The sequence below is a fragment of the Leuciscus leuciscus genome (genome assembly GCF_965113295.1).
Source record: "Leuciscus leuciscus genome assembly, chromosome: 17".
Classification (NCBI taxonomy): Eukaryota; Metazoa; Chordata; class Actinopteri; order Cypriniformes; family Leuciscidae; genus Leuciscus; species Leuciscus leuciscus.
The window spans coordinates 16934746-16952608 of NC_138741.1; the positions used below are offsets into that span (position 1 = coordinate 16934746).

The 17863-nt window shown below is 37.0% G+C and overlaps 1 protein-coding gene across 3 annotated transcripts in view; it reads left to right on the forward strand.

Annotated features, from left to right (window-relative positions):
* The first annotated feature begins 604 nt into the window (after positions 1-604).
* hhat (hedgehog acyltransferase) overlaps positions 605-17863 on the forward strand; it is a 47551-nt gene continuing 30292 nt past the window's right edge. For 2 of the 3 annotated variants that reach the window (XR_014199479.1, XM_082144281.1), the window contains exons 1-8: positions 612-728; positions 1261-1386; positions 4564-4631; positions 4802-4915; positions 5003-5197; positions 8626-8871; positions 8956-9118; positions 10935-11085. Coding sequence is in view for 2 of the 3 variants with exons in the window: in XM_082144281.1 (XP_082000407.1) it covers positions 1272-1386; positions 4564-4631; positions 4802-4915; positions 5003-5197; positions 8626-8871; positions 8956-9118; positions 10935-11085 (1052 nt within the window). In the remaining variant the exon portion in view is untranslated. Of the gene's footprint in view, positions 729-1260; positions 1387-4563; positions 4632-4801; positions 4916-5002; positions 5198-8625; positions 8872-8955; positions 9119-10934; positions 11086-12855; positions 13556-17863 lie in introns of those variants that run through there. The other variant, XM_082144280.1, reaches the window with a different exon arrangement.

The window sequence follows — 17863 nt, forward strand, 5'->3', positions numbered from 1 at the left end:
GTGCTGTGCCTTTTACAATCAATTACAACACTGCTATTTCTTTTGACTGGGAGTTTTTAATGTTACATAATAAAGTAGGCTACGGTCGTCATGCACTCACACTACACAACAACCCGAAACGAATGATTCAGATTAAGACGCTTAAACATGTTTTGTTTTCAGATTCTGTTAAATTATAGTTTCAAAAGCAGCCGCATATTATCACATACCGTCTTTATGTCACATAAAGTGTTATATTTATTATGACGTTTGTTTCGCATGATTCACGAGCCTCTGACCGTTGTTGCCCACCCAACTATTACCCCAAAGACTGGCTGCCCCCTAGTGAACTATTTACAGAGGGGCAATTTCAGACAGACGTGGATGGATGGATGGACAGATGGAGAGATAGCCTCTTCTCGCTTTTCCTACAGACAGATGGATGGATGGATGGATGGATGGATGGCCATTTCTTTAAAGATATATAAAATAAAGATCTGGAACATGTAACGTTACCACTCCTGGATGAGAACATTGTGAATGAACAATGTCTTATCTCTCTCTTCTGTGTGGCCAAAACAAAACGAATTAAGGCACTTATGGGGTTAAAGTATAGCCGCTGACTCAGATATTACGTAGTAGTTAGAATAGCCAATCAGGATCCGGGGACGTGACAAATCTCGGAAGCATAGGGCGGAGCTTCACGGCAGCGTTTAGCGGGCACGAGAGTTTTTCTGTTTGTTGTTTATGTGAGTAACTGAAACGTTTATGCAAATATTATAGTTCAGGAATTGTTGCGAAACTTGCGATATGATCATGTAGTTGGCTAGCTTGTGTAAAGAAACCATTTTATCTGTTAAAAGTCTTGAATGACTGTTTGAGCAAATAAATCTTGATGGACTTTACATCCCAATTAAATTATTGAACATGATTTTCATTGGAACAGACCTCAAGCTCGTCTTATTTCGGGGTTCCTTGATATATAATCGAGGATTTTGTAGAGTTAATTTTGGTATGGAGATAAAGTAGTTCATAAAACGCATTTCTTTTAATCGTATTACTGGTGAATGACATTTTAGATATAATAATCCGTAAATTTTACTATGCGGGATTATTGTCTATGAAACACCTTATGTCACATCCTCCTAAAATACATTTTGATCTTATTTTTAATCAAATTTGATTAACTTATGCTGCTTTATTTGAAAATCATGATGTTTACAGGGGAAAAACTCCTAGTCTAGTGACTTACCAATCACAGTGTATCTTCCTAACCTGTAGGTTCAGTTTCCATGACACAAAAATGGGAGCTGGTGTCTCTACCTCGATGGGAGATGACGGCCTACTGGATTCTCTCCTTCTCCTCTCATCTCTATTCTTTCTACCAGCTGCACAGGTTTTCTAAAGGTGAGCTGCCTTTCTGTCCCAGAACAAAACACAAACGTCCCAGGTTATAAAAGAGGATCTCAGGAATCTCAGTAACTCAAAGATCACCCAGGTGTTCAACTGTAGTTTCAATTAACAAGGGAACACAGATTCAAATCCCAAACCTAAAAAAAATCGAAGAAAAATCAGTATATCGCATGACCATTATTGTTATTATATGAGTATTATATACCTGCTGAATCATTTATTTGGATTAATTTATTCAGAATGAATATAAAATAAAATTTTGCTGCATTTTCAGTGCACACATGGACTTTATTTTATGATGTGTCAGTTTAAAAAGGGCTGCTGTGGTGTGTGTGTGTGTGTGTGTGTGTGTGTGTGTGTGTGCGCGCGCGCGCGCACGCCTCGGTTCTGTCGTGTTAACTGCTGACTCTAAGGGCTCTGAAAAGGTTGTGCTGTCATGTGCTGAGGGACGACAGGATCTCAGGTCAGCAAAAGGCAACACACAGCACCCATTTTTATCTCTTTCAACCAAAACATGCCAGTCAAAAAAGTGCAAAAATAAAGCTTTAAAATGGGGCCTTTCCTCATGCTCAAAAAAACAAAAAAATGGCATAAATAACAACAATAGGTGAATCTGATAATACATAAGTATTTTTGCCATCAGAAAACAGCTTTTTTAAAAGACACTATTTAGATGACTTTAGGTTCAGTTCCATATAGTTTTCATACTAGTAATAGTAATCTTTTTTTTTTTTTTAAGTGACCTGAATACTTGAGAAAACGTTCACTTTATAAGTTTGTGAATAGTAAATTAGTCAGTGTTAAGTACTGACAGGCTATTGAGATATATTGATAATATTGCAATTTGTGTCTTATTGTTTGGCCAGGTCTAATTTCTTCATCTTAAAGACACTTTAGACACTATTAATCACATTGTTTCTGATGTGGGTTTCTATACAAAATATAACTCCAGATCGTGTCACTTAAGATCACAGCAAACATGCCTACGATACTTCTTTTTGCAGTCTTTGTGTCTCAACACAATGCGACCACCAGATGGCAATGTGCTCTCACTTCTGTTTCTATGTACACTTTCTTTTCTGGAAAAAGTGTGTGTGTTTATGACAGTGTGAATAGATCCTTGCCTGCCATTGCACCCTGCAGGAAAACCGTCTGTCGAGGTGACGAGAGGTCCATTCTAAGAAACTGGATGAATAAAGAGATGATGGGAGAGAGGGGAGGGGTGGGGAAAACAATACCAAACTGACACTGCATTGCAGGGGAGAAAGAAGAGAGTTAATGCATGTGTGCAGGGAATATTCAAGAGATCTTAGCCTTCATCAAAACTTATCCAAGGGGCTCTTATCCATGAAATGAAAGTGGATAGGGCTGCCAAGTTTACTTTCATTGTAATAGTGAAAGTTCTGAACGTTCAGAAAAAGAAGAAAAAACCCATACAAGTTTAGAATGACATGAGGGTGAGTAAATTATCAGAGAATATACATTTTTGGGTGAACAATCTCATTGAAACTGAGAAGTTGTGCCTTCAAACCTCCATCCTATAGTGTCCGTATAATCAAACTGAAGAATTAAGTGGATGTTAAATATCTTAGATCAGTGGTTCTCAACTAGTTCTCAAGTGGGGCTGTCATTTTAGTTATTTTAATAATGAATATACATTTTTCTAGTTATGCCAAGCTTAAATATTAGTGGAGTAGAAACTGAGTAAAATAATAGTAATAAATGATCACCTTAATCCTAATCCATGAAATCATGAACAACAGGATATTGTTGTGGACTATACAGAGCCAACCACTGTCTAAATTTTTTATTGGGCCTGCCCAAATACCCACACTTGCGGTCTTGGCCACTTGCGAGCACATGAACGCAACTGGAAGTAAAACATAGTGTTGCACATTTTATTGGTGCAAAGATGAGTGTATTTTGTACAACATTTGCAACTGCTTTTTATCACTTAATTAGAAGCACCACAATTACTAAATTATGTTGTCTATTACATAGGTTCTACTGAACAGACATTTAGAAGTTTATTTTAAAATGCAAAGTATTGAAAATCAAAGTAAAACTCTGTAAACATTTGGGTCCCTTCGGGTAATCAAAAGTTCTATTCATCACACACACTTGCAGTCTTCATGCCCATTTGAACACTCGGGCCAAAAGCTGGAAATATGTTGTGTAAGTAGTGTGGTAGATTTTTCCCTAAACCTAACTATCTGGGTCATCTCCAGTCGACGTTCCCTAACGTCTCCAATCGACTTTTAATAACTAACTTGCTTCCCTAACTAGCTTTCTTGCTGCGCAGCAATGATTGACAAACAGACTTCAGCAAATGTCCATTAAATGTTTTAATCATGGCCGGAAGAGTTCCCGAGCAGTTCTCAGGGAATCTCTCCCAAGAAGAAGCAAGGCCGGAGCATCTCAGACAAATTTCATTGAGAATCCCACCAGCTAAAAGAATACAACAGTTTTTATAGAATAAGGAGGTATGGCAAAAATGTCATGCTGCATTACATAATTTCCCCACAATTTGATTGGTTTTCATAGACAAACCCTTCTGTTACTAGGTAAAGCAAACTTTGTTTTAATGATTACCTCATTGTTAATCACAAGGTTCAAACCTAGTCATCTGTCTAGTTTCATTTCCCATATTTGTTATTTTTACACTCACACAACCAAAGTAAAAGGGGTATGGCAATACAACATTCAAAAACACAGGACAGAACGTTTTAGTACATTGTGTTTCAAAGTGTTAGCATGTTAGGCCTAAAAAAAGAAATAAGGTTAGATGTTAGAGTTAATATTAGTTTGATATACAGTTTACTATTTTATTCATTAAAAATCCACCACAATAGACAAGTGGTCAAGTTCAAAGACCACAAGTGGTCAAGTTCAAAGACCACAAGTGGTCAAGTTCAAAGACCACAAGTGGTCAAGTTCAAAGACCACAAGTGGTCAAGTTCAAAGACCACAGGTGTGGGTATTTGGACAGGCCCGTTGTGTGTTATGTAGTTATTGTGAACTAGATGTTTGAGATACCTTGCCAGGTATAATTCATCAAGGTGTAAGCTAACTTGGCCAGTAAACCTGAATTCTGATTCTAGTTCTCGTGTACAGACTTTGTATTCCTCCAGAATATTGTGTGAGAAATGTTTTACTGTGTGTGATTGACAGAGCATGAGGTCAGTCTGGACAGAGAGGTGCAGCTGCAGAGAGGATTCCTTATATGGGGATTCAAGAAGGTGAGAGAACATGGTGATTATGTTAGTGACTTTAATCAGGATGGCACAATTGGCTGGTGCACCCCACCAAGGCCAATTTCCTGTTTCCTGCTCAATCAACAAGTTCCTTTTATACAGACAAACAAAACTCTGTGTGTGTTTTGGGTTTTTCTATCTGTTTGTGTTTTTAGGACCCTACTGATTTTGAATGGAGTTTTTGGAATGAGTGGGCATGGCGGTCTCTTCTGTGGTCTCTGATTGGCCATGCTGTGGTGTCCAGACTGGCAGCCTGTTATCTGCCTCAGGTCATTTTGATGCAGAGAAGATGAATTTGAGCAAGTCATCAAATGTTTGCATGTTTCATCATCTTTCCTTGTGCACTTGTGTTACAGTTCCGACTGGCAGTCTTTGCAGTGTATGGCTTGCTCTCTGCTGGTTGGCTTCTCGGTGTGTGGGGCGTGACTCTTTTGATGCTGCATCTGAGCATCTCATTGGTGGTTGCTCAGCTACGTAGCCCCGCCCTCTCGTGGTTTTGCTCCCTCCTGCTGCTCTCCACACTAAATGTCAGTGCCCTCCAGGATTTACAGGTGTGTGAATCTCTGTGCGCCTGTAATTGCTGTAATCCATGTACGTGAGGCATCAAAGTTGCCGCTCCTCTGAGGAGAAGCTGCATAAAAGTGTCCAATTTAAAGGGTTGTTCACCCAAAAATGACATGATGTGCTAACCCAAAAATGTCCTCATTTTACTCACTTTCATGTTGTTCCAAGTCCAAATGGCTTTCTTTTTTCCCTCTCTTAGAACACAAAATGAGAAATGTGAATGATGTGCTGGTTGCTTTTTTCCATGAGCTTTTTTTTCCAATTATCATGAACGATGGCGAGATCTTTCATGCTTCAAAAAGGATGCAAAACCACCATAAAAGTATTGTAATAGTGCAAAATCATAAAATCGTTCGTCATACTCCAAAATCATGAGGGAAGTAGCAATGCTTTTAAGTCAAATCTTTTCAGTTGGTTGATTCCAGTGTTATTTTAGTATTACTTTTTATAATATTATAGTATTTATTAATAATTTGAATTAGTTTAAGTTTTAGTGATTTTGTTGTTCTTTTGTCATTTATATATATTTTTTTAATATTTCTATTTAGCTTTAAATTACTTTTATTTCAGTTTTAGTTTGAGTATTTTGAGTATTTCTTTAACTTATTTCAATTAGTTGCCACTTTTTTCTTTTTTCATCAAATATTTAATATTTAATCTCACCTTTATTTCAAATAGCGAAAATAATTTGAATAGTTTTTCTTTTAGTTAACAATAACAACACTGGTTGATTCAGTTCCGAAAACCAATCTGAATGGTTCATGCACAAATCAAACTGATCTGTTCATTTCTTAAGTTAAAAGCTACCTGGAGGTGATTATCAGTGAATAACTTCAATTTTGGTTGGTTTCTCACAGAAGACTTGGAATATAAAGGTAATATGGAGTGCTTTTATGTGCCTTTTTTCGAACATTGAAAAAAAAAAACGTAAGTCCCCATTCATTGGAATTGCATGGAAAGTCTTCAAAATTTCTCCTTTTGTGTTCCATGATGATGATTATTCATTTTGGTTGAACTACCTGTGTCCCTTTAAAGCTTTCTGTATTGATGAGGAGGAGGTGTGATGGACAGAGTGAGGGATTTGTCCGGTTCAGGATCAGAGTCTATGCTGTCTCCTTGGCTCTCATAGCACATCTGCAGTGCTCCGCAGAGAGAATGAGGATGAGACTGAAACAAGTCCGCATTAAATGTCACCATTCTCTTCACACAAACACAGTGATGCATTCACTTTCAAACAGTCTCTCAAGCAAATATTCAAAGTCAAACGTTTACATGCACAACAGTGCTTGTGTATTTCCTTTTTTTCTCACACAATAGTTACAACAGTACAACAAAAAGAGTCAGCTGGCTTCCAGAAGGTCTTGTTTTTGTTTGTTTTCTTTATCTGCTTAGTCACTTGACAGTGAATGATTGATTGACAGCTGTCATTAGATAACTGACTGAAGGGGAAAGCAACGAGATCAACAAGCTCATGCAGAAAGAGGGGACAAAAGAGACTGAGGGAATATTGATCTGAGTGACAAATGAGTTCCCTACTTTCCTTGAGTTTCTCCTTGATGAATTGTAACCGATTGTGACACCCCTTCTTAATTAAACCTTCATCTAATCATTATTTATTACTCGGCAGCATTTATTAACATACCCATCCGAAGAACAATCAACTATAATTTAATCTATTGTGATCTTCATTATCTTTTAATGATATTTTTTTGTTCTGTATATCTCTGTTTACCTCAGTTACTTATGAGCTGTGAAAAACCCTCAGGAAGACAGCAATACCCATGCAGCTGTACCACTGAGACTGCCATAATGACATACAAAGAAAAACAGCATCAGCCAGTGACTAATTTCAGAACGCTGCCCTGTCATTTAGTGTAATTTAGAGGTGGTTATAGCTTTATTTTTGAGTGGTGATAATGAGTTTTTGAAAGTGACTGCTGCTGTGTCGGCTGGCTGGATGCCAGCTGTCTTCTGAGCATGCCCAGTAGATCATAGTAGTTTATTTTCAACACAGGATCAGTGGATGCTGGCCTGAGGTGGAGTTATTTAGAAAGATGGAGCTGTGGTTTACAGCGGTTGTTTATCACTTACAGTACATAGAAGCCTACTTAAAGGATAGTCCACCCAAGAGTGAAATTCTATATTACAGTGACCGAGTATAGTGTTAAATTGATAGTCCACATAAAAATGAAAAGTCTGCCATAATTTACTCACTCTCATGTCGTTTTAAACTGATTTGACTTACTTTCTTCTGTGGAACACAGAAGATATTTTAAAGAATGTTTATAACTAACCGTTTTGGTTTATTGAATGCACCAAAAATACAACTGGGAACCGAAACTGTTTGGTTACCAGCATTCTTCAAAATATCTTCTATTTTGCTCAGAAAAAAGTCTTACAGGTTTAGAACGGCATGAGGGTGAGTAAATGATGGGTAAATGACATACAAAGGACATTTTGGCCACCTAAGTAGCGGTTAAAAGTGCCTGAATGACATTGCATTGGAAACAACATATCAAACTAAGTTGTAAATGGTTCCAAGATGATTTTAGTAAATGTTTGAAAGTCAGTTATATCAGAGCAACTATATGTGTAGTTCATCTAATTAGCTGGACATGTTCCACTAGCATTGGATAACCAGTCTAACGAGGCTACTTTTTGTCTTCATTTTAAAGAATATATCCATTGTTTTATAATTTCAAACCTAACAAACTGTATGGCTGTGCTATATTTCTTCAAAATAAAAAAAGATAATAAGTGCAGCAGTTTTACAAGTGAAGTGTGTCCTTTCTGTCTCATGGGTGGAACTAAACAGAATTGGAAAAATAATGACTCTTTTCAAACACGCAGAGGCTCTCAGAGGTCATAAAATAAGTTGTGATCCTCAATAAACGGTTGAGCGAATGGGATCGATCTTTTTTCAGTCTGCCATTTTCTTTTTGCTATGAATTTTGTAGATTGTGGTCCTGCTTCACCAGTTCTGACAAGATTGTGTGGTATAAATGAAATCCGGACATGCTACTTCTCCCATGTTGGTTTTGTCATGTGACCTTCATTGTCAATTGTGTCGCTTCACTGTCTTTCAAATCTCCTTCCATGTGGCCTTATGGAATAGTAAAGTATCCACTGGATTTGCTATTCAGAATCTCTCCAGGTATTTTTTATGAATACAATGAATTTGGACATACCCCTCACTTCACTAACAATTTTTTTACTTACTATGTAGTAGGGAAGGAGGCGAATTCAGATGCAGGGATAGTCTTCCGGCTGCTACCAGTTTTATTTCAGGGCCTGTTCATTGTCTTTTGTTGCACATTTCATTCATTGTCCTGTAGCCACTGATTTTGAGCTTTTTGTTGTTTAGTTTGGTTAATTTAAATGTTTTTTTCCACTCTTTTTTTTTCTCTGTCTCTAGCGTGGCTGGTGTTCTTCTGAGGACCAGTTCTACCTCTTGCTCTTCAGTACTGCTGTTTGTAGTTTGCGCTGCATTAGCTTCAGTCTGGAGCTGTGCTGGCAACCACTTCCAAATCACTGCTCCTCTCTACTGGATAAAGGACTGAAGACTCTAATTCCTCAGTTCTACAAGCTCACTGCCTACTGCTTCTATCATCCTCTGTTCTACAACGGGCCCATCATGACCTACAGAGACTTCAGCGAACAGGTAGAAGAAAATGAGGTTCATAAAAGTGTGCTTTGTCTGTTCTTAATCCAAATGTACTGCAAATGTCATTCTCTTTCTCTGCAGATAGAGAGACCGGTGTGTAAAGTGTCTTTGGTGTATGTCTTAAGTGGGATACTGCGCGTGTTTGTCTGGTGGTGTTTAGCTGAACTCATGATCCACTTCATGTACATGCACGCCATCCAGAGCAACGAAACCTACCTGGAGATGCTGCCGCACTGGGCGTTGGGTAAGTCTGTGGCTGCGTATGAATTCTTGTACTTTCATAGTATATACTGAATTCAATGAAGAACGTCTTAACCGTCTTTAGGGATGCAAGTGTGTAGTGTAATACACACTTCGCTATTCTCCAGATATGCTTTTCCAATGTTATTGGCATTGTTCTTTTGAAGTTTAAAGATATGCTAACGGCAACCATAAACACAGTCTTCTCTGTTAAAGAGATTTACATTTCCATCCAAAAGTTCGGGATTGGTAAGATCTTTGAAAGTTTTTGACAAATAAGTCTTATGCTCACCAAGGTTGCTTTTATTAGTAAAAAAAAAAAGTAAAAACACTGATTTTGTGAAATATTATTACGATTTAAAATAACTGTTCTCTATTTTAAAATGCTATTTTTTGCAGTGATGGCAAAGCTGAATTTTTATCAGCTTTTACTCCTCAGTTTTAGTCCTCAGTTTCACATAATTCTTCAAAAATCATTTTTGCTTTATGCTTATTTGCTGCTCAAGAAATATTTTTTATTATTATCAGTGTTGAAAACAACAACAAAACCCTTTTTTTTCAGGATTCTTTGAGTAGAAAGTTCTAAAGCATTTATATGAAATAGAACTCATTTAAAACTCATTTGAACAATTTACCGCGTCCTTGCAGAATAAAAGAATTTCTTGGAAAAATACAAAATCTTACTGACATAAAATGTTTGACTGGTTTTGTATACATGAGGAACAAGTTTCTTGGTACCTGCAGCTCACTTTGAAAATAACAACCCTTTTCAAATTTGACGGCTCCTTGACACCTATTGTCTTATAGCAGGAGTGTCCAAACCTGCTCCCAGAGGGCCACTGTCCTGCAAAGATTAGCTCCAACCCCAATTAAACACACCTGAACCAGCTTATCAAGGTCCCACTAAGCATACTAGAAACGTCCAGGCACGTGTGTTGAAGCAAGTTGGAGCCAAACTCTACAGGACAGTTTGGATACTCCTGTCTCATAGGATAACAACAAAGTGTTCAAAATCTCATGCAGTACGTCATCTGCAAATTATTGTGAGCCTATGATATTTATTAGTTTTCCGACATCATACTTTTGCGACATACTGCTGTTTGCATAGTGTGTAGTGGGGAAAAACAGTTTTTAAGCAAATTCTGCCGTTTTTATCCAAATTCTCTATTTCAGAATTGATGCAGTCTGTCATTGTATATGGTGTTATTTTGGGTCTTAAAGTGGTTATTATATTTCAGCCTTGTGTGTGCGCTCTCCATTGCAGCATCTTGATTCTGCACTTGCTGTCTATTGATCTGTGAAAGTTGCTGATTTGTGCTGCCTGAACTTTGATTCATAAACACAAACTCTGCAAGAGAGAGCGGTCTGTGCAGCAGCACACTGGAACATCGAGTCATTATTGCCTTTTTGTACCTGTGTTTTGTACAGAAAGTGCTTGCAGAAATTGTCCCTTTTTTTTTTTTTTACAAGCTTTTAGCTCTGTAGCAGTGGGATATGGGAAAAGACAAATGCTGTTCTCAGTTTCCACTGACACACAGAGACTGAAAAGTGAATAGGGAGATATGACTAGAAAGGATGATAGAACCACATTATGCAACCTGATTCTGAAATCTGATTAAAATCATTAAATCTGTGGTTTTTCTCAGCCACAATGGAATGAAGGGCCGAAATGAGCTTCACATACACTGCATGGCCATAAGTACTGTATGTAGGCACCTGATGTGGCTGAAGAACCCTGTCAGTTCACATGTCTTTGTGAGATCAAGCACATACCGCTTTACTGTTTTATGTCATGTAATCGCTCTCTGTTTCACCTGCAGGTGGTTTGGCCCTCGCGTTAGTGCAATTTTTTTACGTAAAGTATCTGGTCTTATTTGGAGCGGTGTCTCTGCTCGTCAGGTTGGACGGACTGGAGCCGCCCACGTTACCACGGTGTGTCAGCATCATGTACAGCTTCACTGGGATGTGGAGGTAAATATACACACTTCTGTGTTTGTTCTGTCAAACTTCAAAAGCTCTGACCTTTGACTTCTAAGGCACTGTGTCCTCTGTAGCTGGAATGATTTGAGGTGGTTTAACTGTCATCTGCAGTACATCTGTGAAACAGCAGGGGGCAGAGCTGCGCTGCTGTTGCTTTAATTTATTTAAGCCATGATATGATTGGAACAGGTTTAAGACTCACTTACACCATCTAGAAGCACATTACAGGAGCGTAACAAGATTCATGCTTTCTGTTTAATGCCACAAACATCTTACCTCTAAAGTATGGGAATGAGTGCTGGGCTTCTCTGATGGAGTTGAGCGCTCTGACGTCTCGTGAGACGATGTAGAACAGGCTCATACATGCAGGCTTCCTCCCAGACGATTGAATTTTACTCTAAAAGCTAGAATGCTTGATGAAGGTACACAGCATTTCAACTTGAATAGTCTTGAATGGTCTCTAGACCTAGGCAACACCAGTCTGGAAACAACAGACTTTTTTATACTTATAGTAAAATGTTTGTTTGACTACTAATTATTGCCTTCTATTTGCTTGCTTTTATAAATCCATAGTACACAAAAGGACTATGGATGTACCATGCTCTTGTTTCATATAAATACCTTGAGATATATACATAGTAATTATATAGTATATCAAAATCATAATCATTAAAGGAACATTCCTGTCTCTCTCACACGCACAGGAATATCTACTGTGAAATTATTTAATGATTGTGATACAATTATTGTTGTATTTTTTTTCTACAATAACTATGTGATAAAATATTATTACAATTTACAATTTAAATGAACAAGTTTATTTTAATATATTTTAAAATGTAATCTATTCATGTGATGGCAAAGCTGAATATTCAGTATCATTATTCCAGTCTTCAATGTCACATGATCCTTCAGAAATCATAATTTGCTGATTTGTAACTCAAGAAACATTTTTATTAATGTTAAAAACAGTTGTGGTGCTTAATATTTTACAGGATTGATTGATTATTAGAATAACAGCATCTACTTGAAATAAAAATATTGTAACATTTATTGTTATTACTGTTACTTTTGATCAATTTAATGCGTCTATGTTGAATAAAAGTATTAAATTCTTTACAAAAATCTTACTGACTTATATTTAATGAAAATGAAAAAGTAATAATAAACAATGACAGAAATGTTCTGAAAGCTTTAAGGAGTTAATCAATTTATCATAATTTTACAGTAATAAAAACAACAACTAACTGTAATAACTATATTCACCATGGTATTTTTTTATTTTTTTATCTGCTTCGCTTCCTAATACAAGCAGTTTTCAGTTATTTTTCTTAACCCAGTAGATAATTGTCACTCCGCGTCGCCTGGAGAGAGTGACTCTATCTTCTGTATCCTGTGTAATTGTGCATGTTTTGAGTGTATCAGCAGATCTACAGTGCAGACAGCTGCTGAAGCTCTGCGAGCCGGAAAGGTTAAGCTCTAGTGTGTGTCTCTGAGTGGTGTTGAAGGTGATGGAGTTTAGAGTGTGATAAATGAGAGCTGTAAGGAAACAGATGTATGCTGAAGACTTTAGCAGGACCTGCTGTAAGACCCCGTCTGGCTTCAATCCCACATGGAGCAACAGAGCTCAGCTCCTCTGAACCTGACAGAGCGCGCACACGCATAACTTTTTCTAACAGCTCAGCATAGCCTCAACACACTCGCACACACCGATACTTCAAAATCCAACTCGCATGCTCCTCTCTGTATTTAATGGCTTAGAACCGCCGGATGCAACATACCACATGGAGACAGTAGCCCATACTGCAGGACAGCAAAGTCTCTGATTACAGTACAAATGTCCTACAGGGAGCGAATGAGATTGAGAACAGCAGAGAGAGAAAGAGAGGCTGAGATGTTGCTCTTGGCTGCAGTTAAATCTGGAGATTTCCTTTGTGTGTGTGTGTGTGTGTGTCTGTCTGTCTGTCTGTCTGTCTGTCTGTCTGTCTGTCTGTCTGTCTGTCTGTCTGTCTGTCTGTCTCTCTCTCTGTCTGTCTGTCTGTCTGTCTGTCTGTCTGTCTGTCTGTCTGTCTGTCTGTCTGTCTGTCTGCACTCTGCACACGTGTTTGGATGTGCGAGTATTGCTGTGTGTGCATGTGTTATTGAGTACAGTCGGTTGCTATCATGGACTGGGTTTACGGCGGTTGAAAGGTTTATGGGTTGCTGTAAAACACACACACACACACACACACACACACACACACGTGTACCGACCGTACTCAATCACACACATGCACACACAGCAATACTCGCACATCCAAACACGTGTGCAGAGAGCAGACAGACATACACAGACACACAAAGGAAATCTCCAGATTTAACTGCACACACACACACACACACACACACACACACACACACACACACACACACACACACACACACACACACACACACACACATTTAGCTGACTCCTGCTGATAGCTATCTTATCACTCAATGGATCTATTGTTTTTATGGGTCAATGACACAAGGCTCTTTATTTCGGATCTATTAATTTATTTAAAAATTTGACATTATTGAATCTGTTTGTTTTCTTGAATGCATGTTACTGGTCTTATTTTGAACACTTCATCCATGCATTATTTTTTTTCTTATAAAATTTATAAGGTTCTGTTAACCCTAAACCAAGATATATAGTTAATTCAATTGAAATCCGGTCAACAGCTGATGGATAAAATCAAGTACCGCCATGTTTTTTTTCATGTTCGATCGCCCTTTTTTGGGGAAATATGTCACAATATGGTAGTAAACTTGGTTTCAGTTTCCATTCAAGCTGACTTTAAAATGCAGTTCATACATATAACGTCACACTTCTTTTATGATGAGATTTTATGTTTATAATTTCTGAATTTAAATTTATTTTGATTTTTTTTTTTGGGGGGGGGGGAGACGTTTATTACGAATTATACGACTGTCCTGATACCATAGTAAAGAAAAAAGCCTCATTAAAATAATGTGCATAATTGCTAGTAAAATGTTTTTACATGACATTTTTAGAAATATTTTATGTTAATATTGTTAATACACAAAAATGAAAGTACTGTCATCATTTTACTCACCCTCATGTCGTTCCAAACCCGTCAGACTTTTGATAATCTTTGGAACACAAATGAAGATATTTTTAATGAAATCTGAGAGCTCTCTGTCCCTCCATTGACAGCTACGCAACTGACACTTTGACGCTTCAAAAAGGTAATGTAGAGATCATACATTTTCTGAAGAGACACGATCGCTTTATACACTGAGCAAGTTTAATTTAAGCATTTATTCGCATTTAAACATTGTTTTTTCAAAACCATATGAAACACTATGAATACAAAGACTGCATTTCTAAAACATTTGAAAACAATTAAAAAATATATATATATATTTTTTCCCTTTTTTCTTTTCTTTATTGTGACCATTGTCATTGACCCTAATACTGAGCTAATGATCATTTCTGTCCTTTGTCCCTAAACAACCCTCACTCATGCCTATATTTTCATTAGGACATTATTTAGTACGTTCATTAAGACATTTCCTCATGGGGACTGTTAACTGGTGTTTTATTACCTTTTTACCTTTGGTCTCCACGATGTAGGCATAACCTCTCTCACAAATATGCAGTGAGAACAAGGCCAGGTTTTATCCTGATCTCTGTTCTCTTCATCAGCTCACCTGTAGTGGGATCATGAGGAAAACTCTGAGCTGTGGGAAGTGTTTACACAATGTTCCATCAGGCCTGCTTTGCCAGATGATTTCTGAAGTACAGAAGCTCAATCTGAAGGAAACAGCAGAATATTGAGTGAATCTGTTCCAATGTGTATCTCACTTTCAGCTTCATGAATCACCATCTGACTCACAGAGCTCGTGAATGACATAAGACATGAGATTCCAGCTCAGTATGTTCACTGCATCTGTTTTTATAGCTCCTTGTTTATGTGCCACACGCATCTACTAGAGTCAAATGGGCATTTCAGAGGGATTGCTTTCTTGGAGAAGCTTTCCTACTGTGTTTTAGGACTGAAATGTGCAAACAGGCTGTAGTGTTAGTGATTCCTAAGCAGGGAATTTAGATTTTTAGCTTTATTAAACCTATAAAATAGAGGAAAAATGGGATAACTAATAACTAATTATATTTATTTATTTTAGTTCCTTTTTTAAGATGAGAAAAAATGTTGTATATTTGTGTTGACTTGTAGCAGAACTTTTACTGCTTGCAGTTTTTATGCAATTTTAAGAATGATTTAATGATAATAGCAAAGGACATAATTAGATTAAATATTTCTGGTTTAGTGTTCATTAAGGGCTGCTTGAGCCTATAGTGTCGCGTAGCCAGACCTTCAGACTGACTGCAGAAGGTCTGGACTCCATAGCAGCTTTCATTGGCCAAGGACCGCCCAGATGCCATCTGACTGACATGAAAGCAACTAATCATAGTTCGTTTTGTTCCTCGTCATGTTTAGGGGCGTGAAAATGTAATGTCATTGTCCCTACAATAACAGACCGGTGTATACATTTCTTGGATATATTTCAAAGAGTCTATGCCACATGTAAACACAACGGCTTGCTTCTTCCATGTGGAGGTTTGGCTTCATGACAACATTGTTTCCAGGCAGACCGTTAAAGATCGTGACGCATGTCTCCCGTAAATCCTGTAGAGTTCAACCAATCAGATGACGACTTTGAAACAGTGTTTCCAATTTTGTGTGCCATGTGTATCAGACGTTCAGCCAACAGTTTGTTGGTGTGACGTCTGAGGCTGAGACTAGCTTAAGCCCAACCGATAGTAAGAAAATTGTGACAAAAGTTTCATTGTTTTGGATTCATTATCTCTTTAAGTATGTACAACAGGACAACAAATGCATTGGACAAACATTGTGCGTTTCTGGCCTTAAACAGTAGAGACTTAAACAAATGCATGTCTCCACATAATGGTTTATTAATATAGATTGGAATTTCTTCTGCTTCATCTGTTCTCCTGGCCTTCCCAGATGACTTTATTTCCCCAGAGCTGAAGCACATTTCATCAATAGTTGCTAATGAATGCTGGGAAGAGCTGGAATGAATCAAATGGTCCTGGACAATCTGATTTAGGAGTCATTATGTATCGTAGACCCCTCTAGACACTCACTTTTGTTTTGCCTCTCTTTCTCCAGATGGATGTTTTTTTTGTGGCACTGAAGTTTTTGATAGTTTCTGTGGGCTCATGAAAACTTCATGTCAGGGCTTTCTGACGTGTTAGCAACCATCTGCTTGCATGTGACTGTTTCTCCTCATCCAGGCCGTTTTTTTTTTTTTTTTTTTTTGAAGCATAGCGGCGCCAACTCTTTACTGCTGTCTCTGGGGTCTGGGTTTATTTGGACTCAATAAGTGACAGACTGAACTACATTTGAAAGCCTTATGGCCAGAAAACCGTCTGTTGGTGTCAGATTACGATTGTGTTTCCTCTAATTGGATGAGATGATGGTTTCTCTAGAGAAATCCATATCATTGTCCACTTCCTCATTTAATCCTTAATCCATTTTTACTGTGAAAAAAAAAAAAAAATGTTGACCTGTCCATTCATTCACCCATCCTTACCAGCTGATCTACAGAGGGATGAAATGTGGATAGATGGATGACTAGAAGTAAAGTGAGCATAACTATAAGAGAACCTGTGGCTATAGTGATGACTTGAGGACGTCTGTTCACACCTGCTCAGAGGAACAGGTGGAAGAGAAAGTCCTGCAGAGAAATAAATTGAGAGTTACAAAGGGCCAAATCGATATTTTGGCTGTCATGATGGTTTGATACAAACTACATGTCAAAGAGCGAAAGAGAAACCCTGTGTGATCAGTGAAACAAGAAAGAGCTCAATGTGGCTTTATATTGTTTGTTAGAAGCATACAGTATTGGATAAAGTTGAGATCCAAACCTGTTAGATGTATAGTTTCTAAAAACCAGGCTATTTTTGTGAACTATATTTACTTAAATTCATTTTAGTTAAATGTGATTTATTTATTTCTCTTTTATTTATGTATTAAAGGCTTAGTTTCACAGACAGGGCTTAGAATAAGCCAGGATTAGGCCTTAGTTTAATTAGGAAATTTAAGTAGCTTTTAAAAACTTGCCTAAGAAAAAAACAATACTGGTGTGTATCTTGGGATAAAACAATGGCACTGACATGTTTTAAGATATGTCAGTGCATGTTGCTTTCAGTTAAAACAGCTCAAACATGCATTTTAGTCTGGGACTAGTCTTAAGCCTGTCTGTGAAACCGTGTTTATATTTATTTATTTTTATCATTAAAACACTTTTTTTTTATATGATTAATTATTTAGAAGGACATAGTTTTACTACCCTTGTGAAGTAAATGTATTTATTTATATGATTTTTATTTATTTATCTTTTATAATTTAATTATTTAGATAAGAAGGACAATATTTAGTAAGTTTGAGACATTTTCCTCATGGGGACTATTAGCTGGTGTTTTAATACCTTTGTAAATGTTTATATATATATATATATATATATATATATATATATATATATATATATATATATATATATATATATATATATATATATATATATAATATTTTTTATATATATATTTAGAAGAAAAAAAATGTTTCTACCTTTGTGAAGTAAATGTATTTATATATTTTTTTGTGATTTGTATTTTTTACTATTTTTATTTATATTTTACTTTATTTAAAATGACTTTATTTTTATTTTGTTTATTTGTAATATTTTATTTATTTAA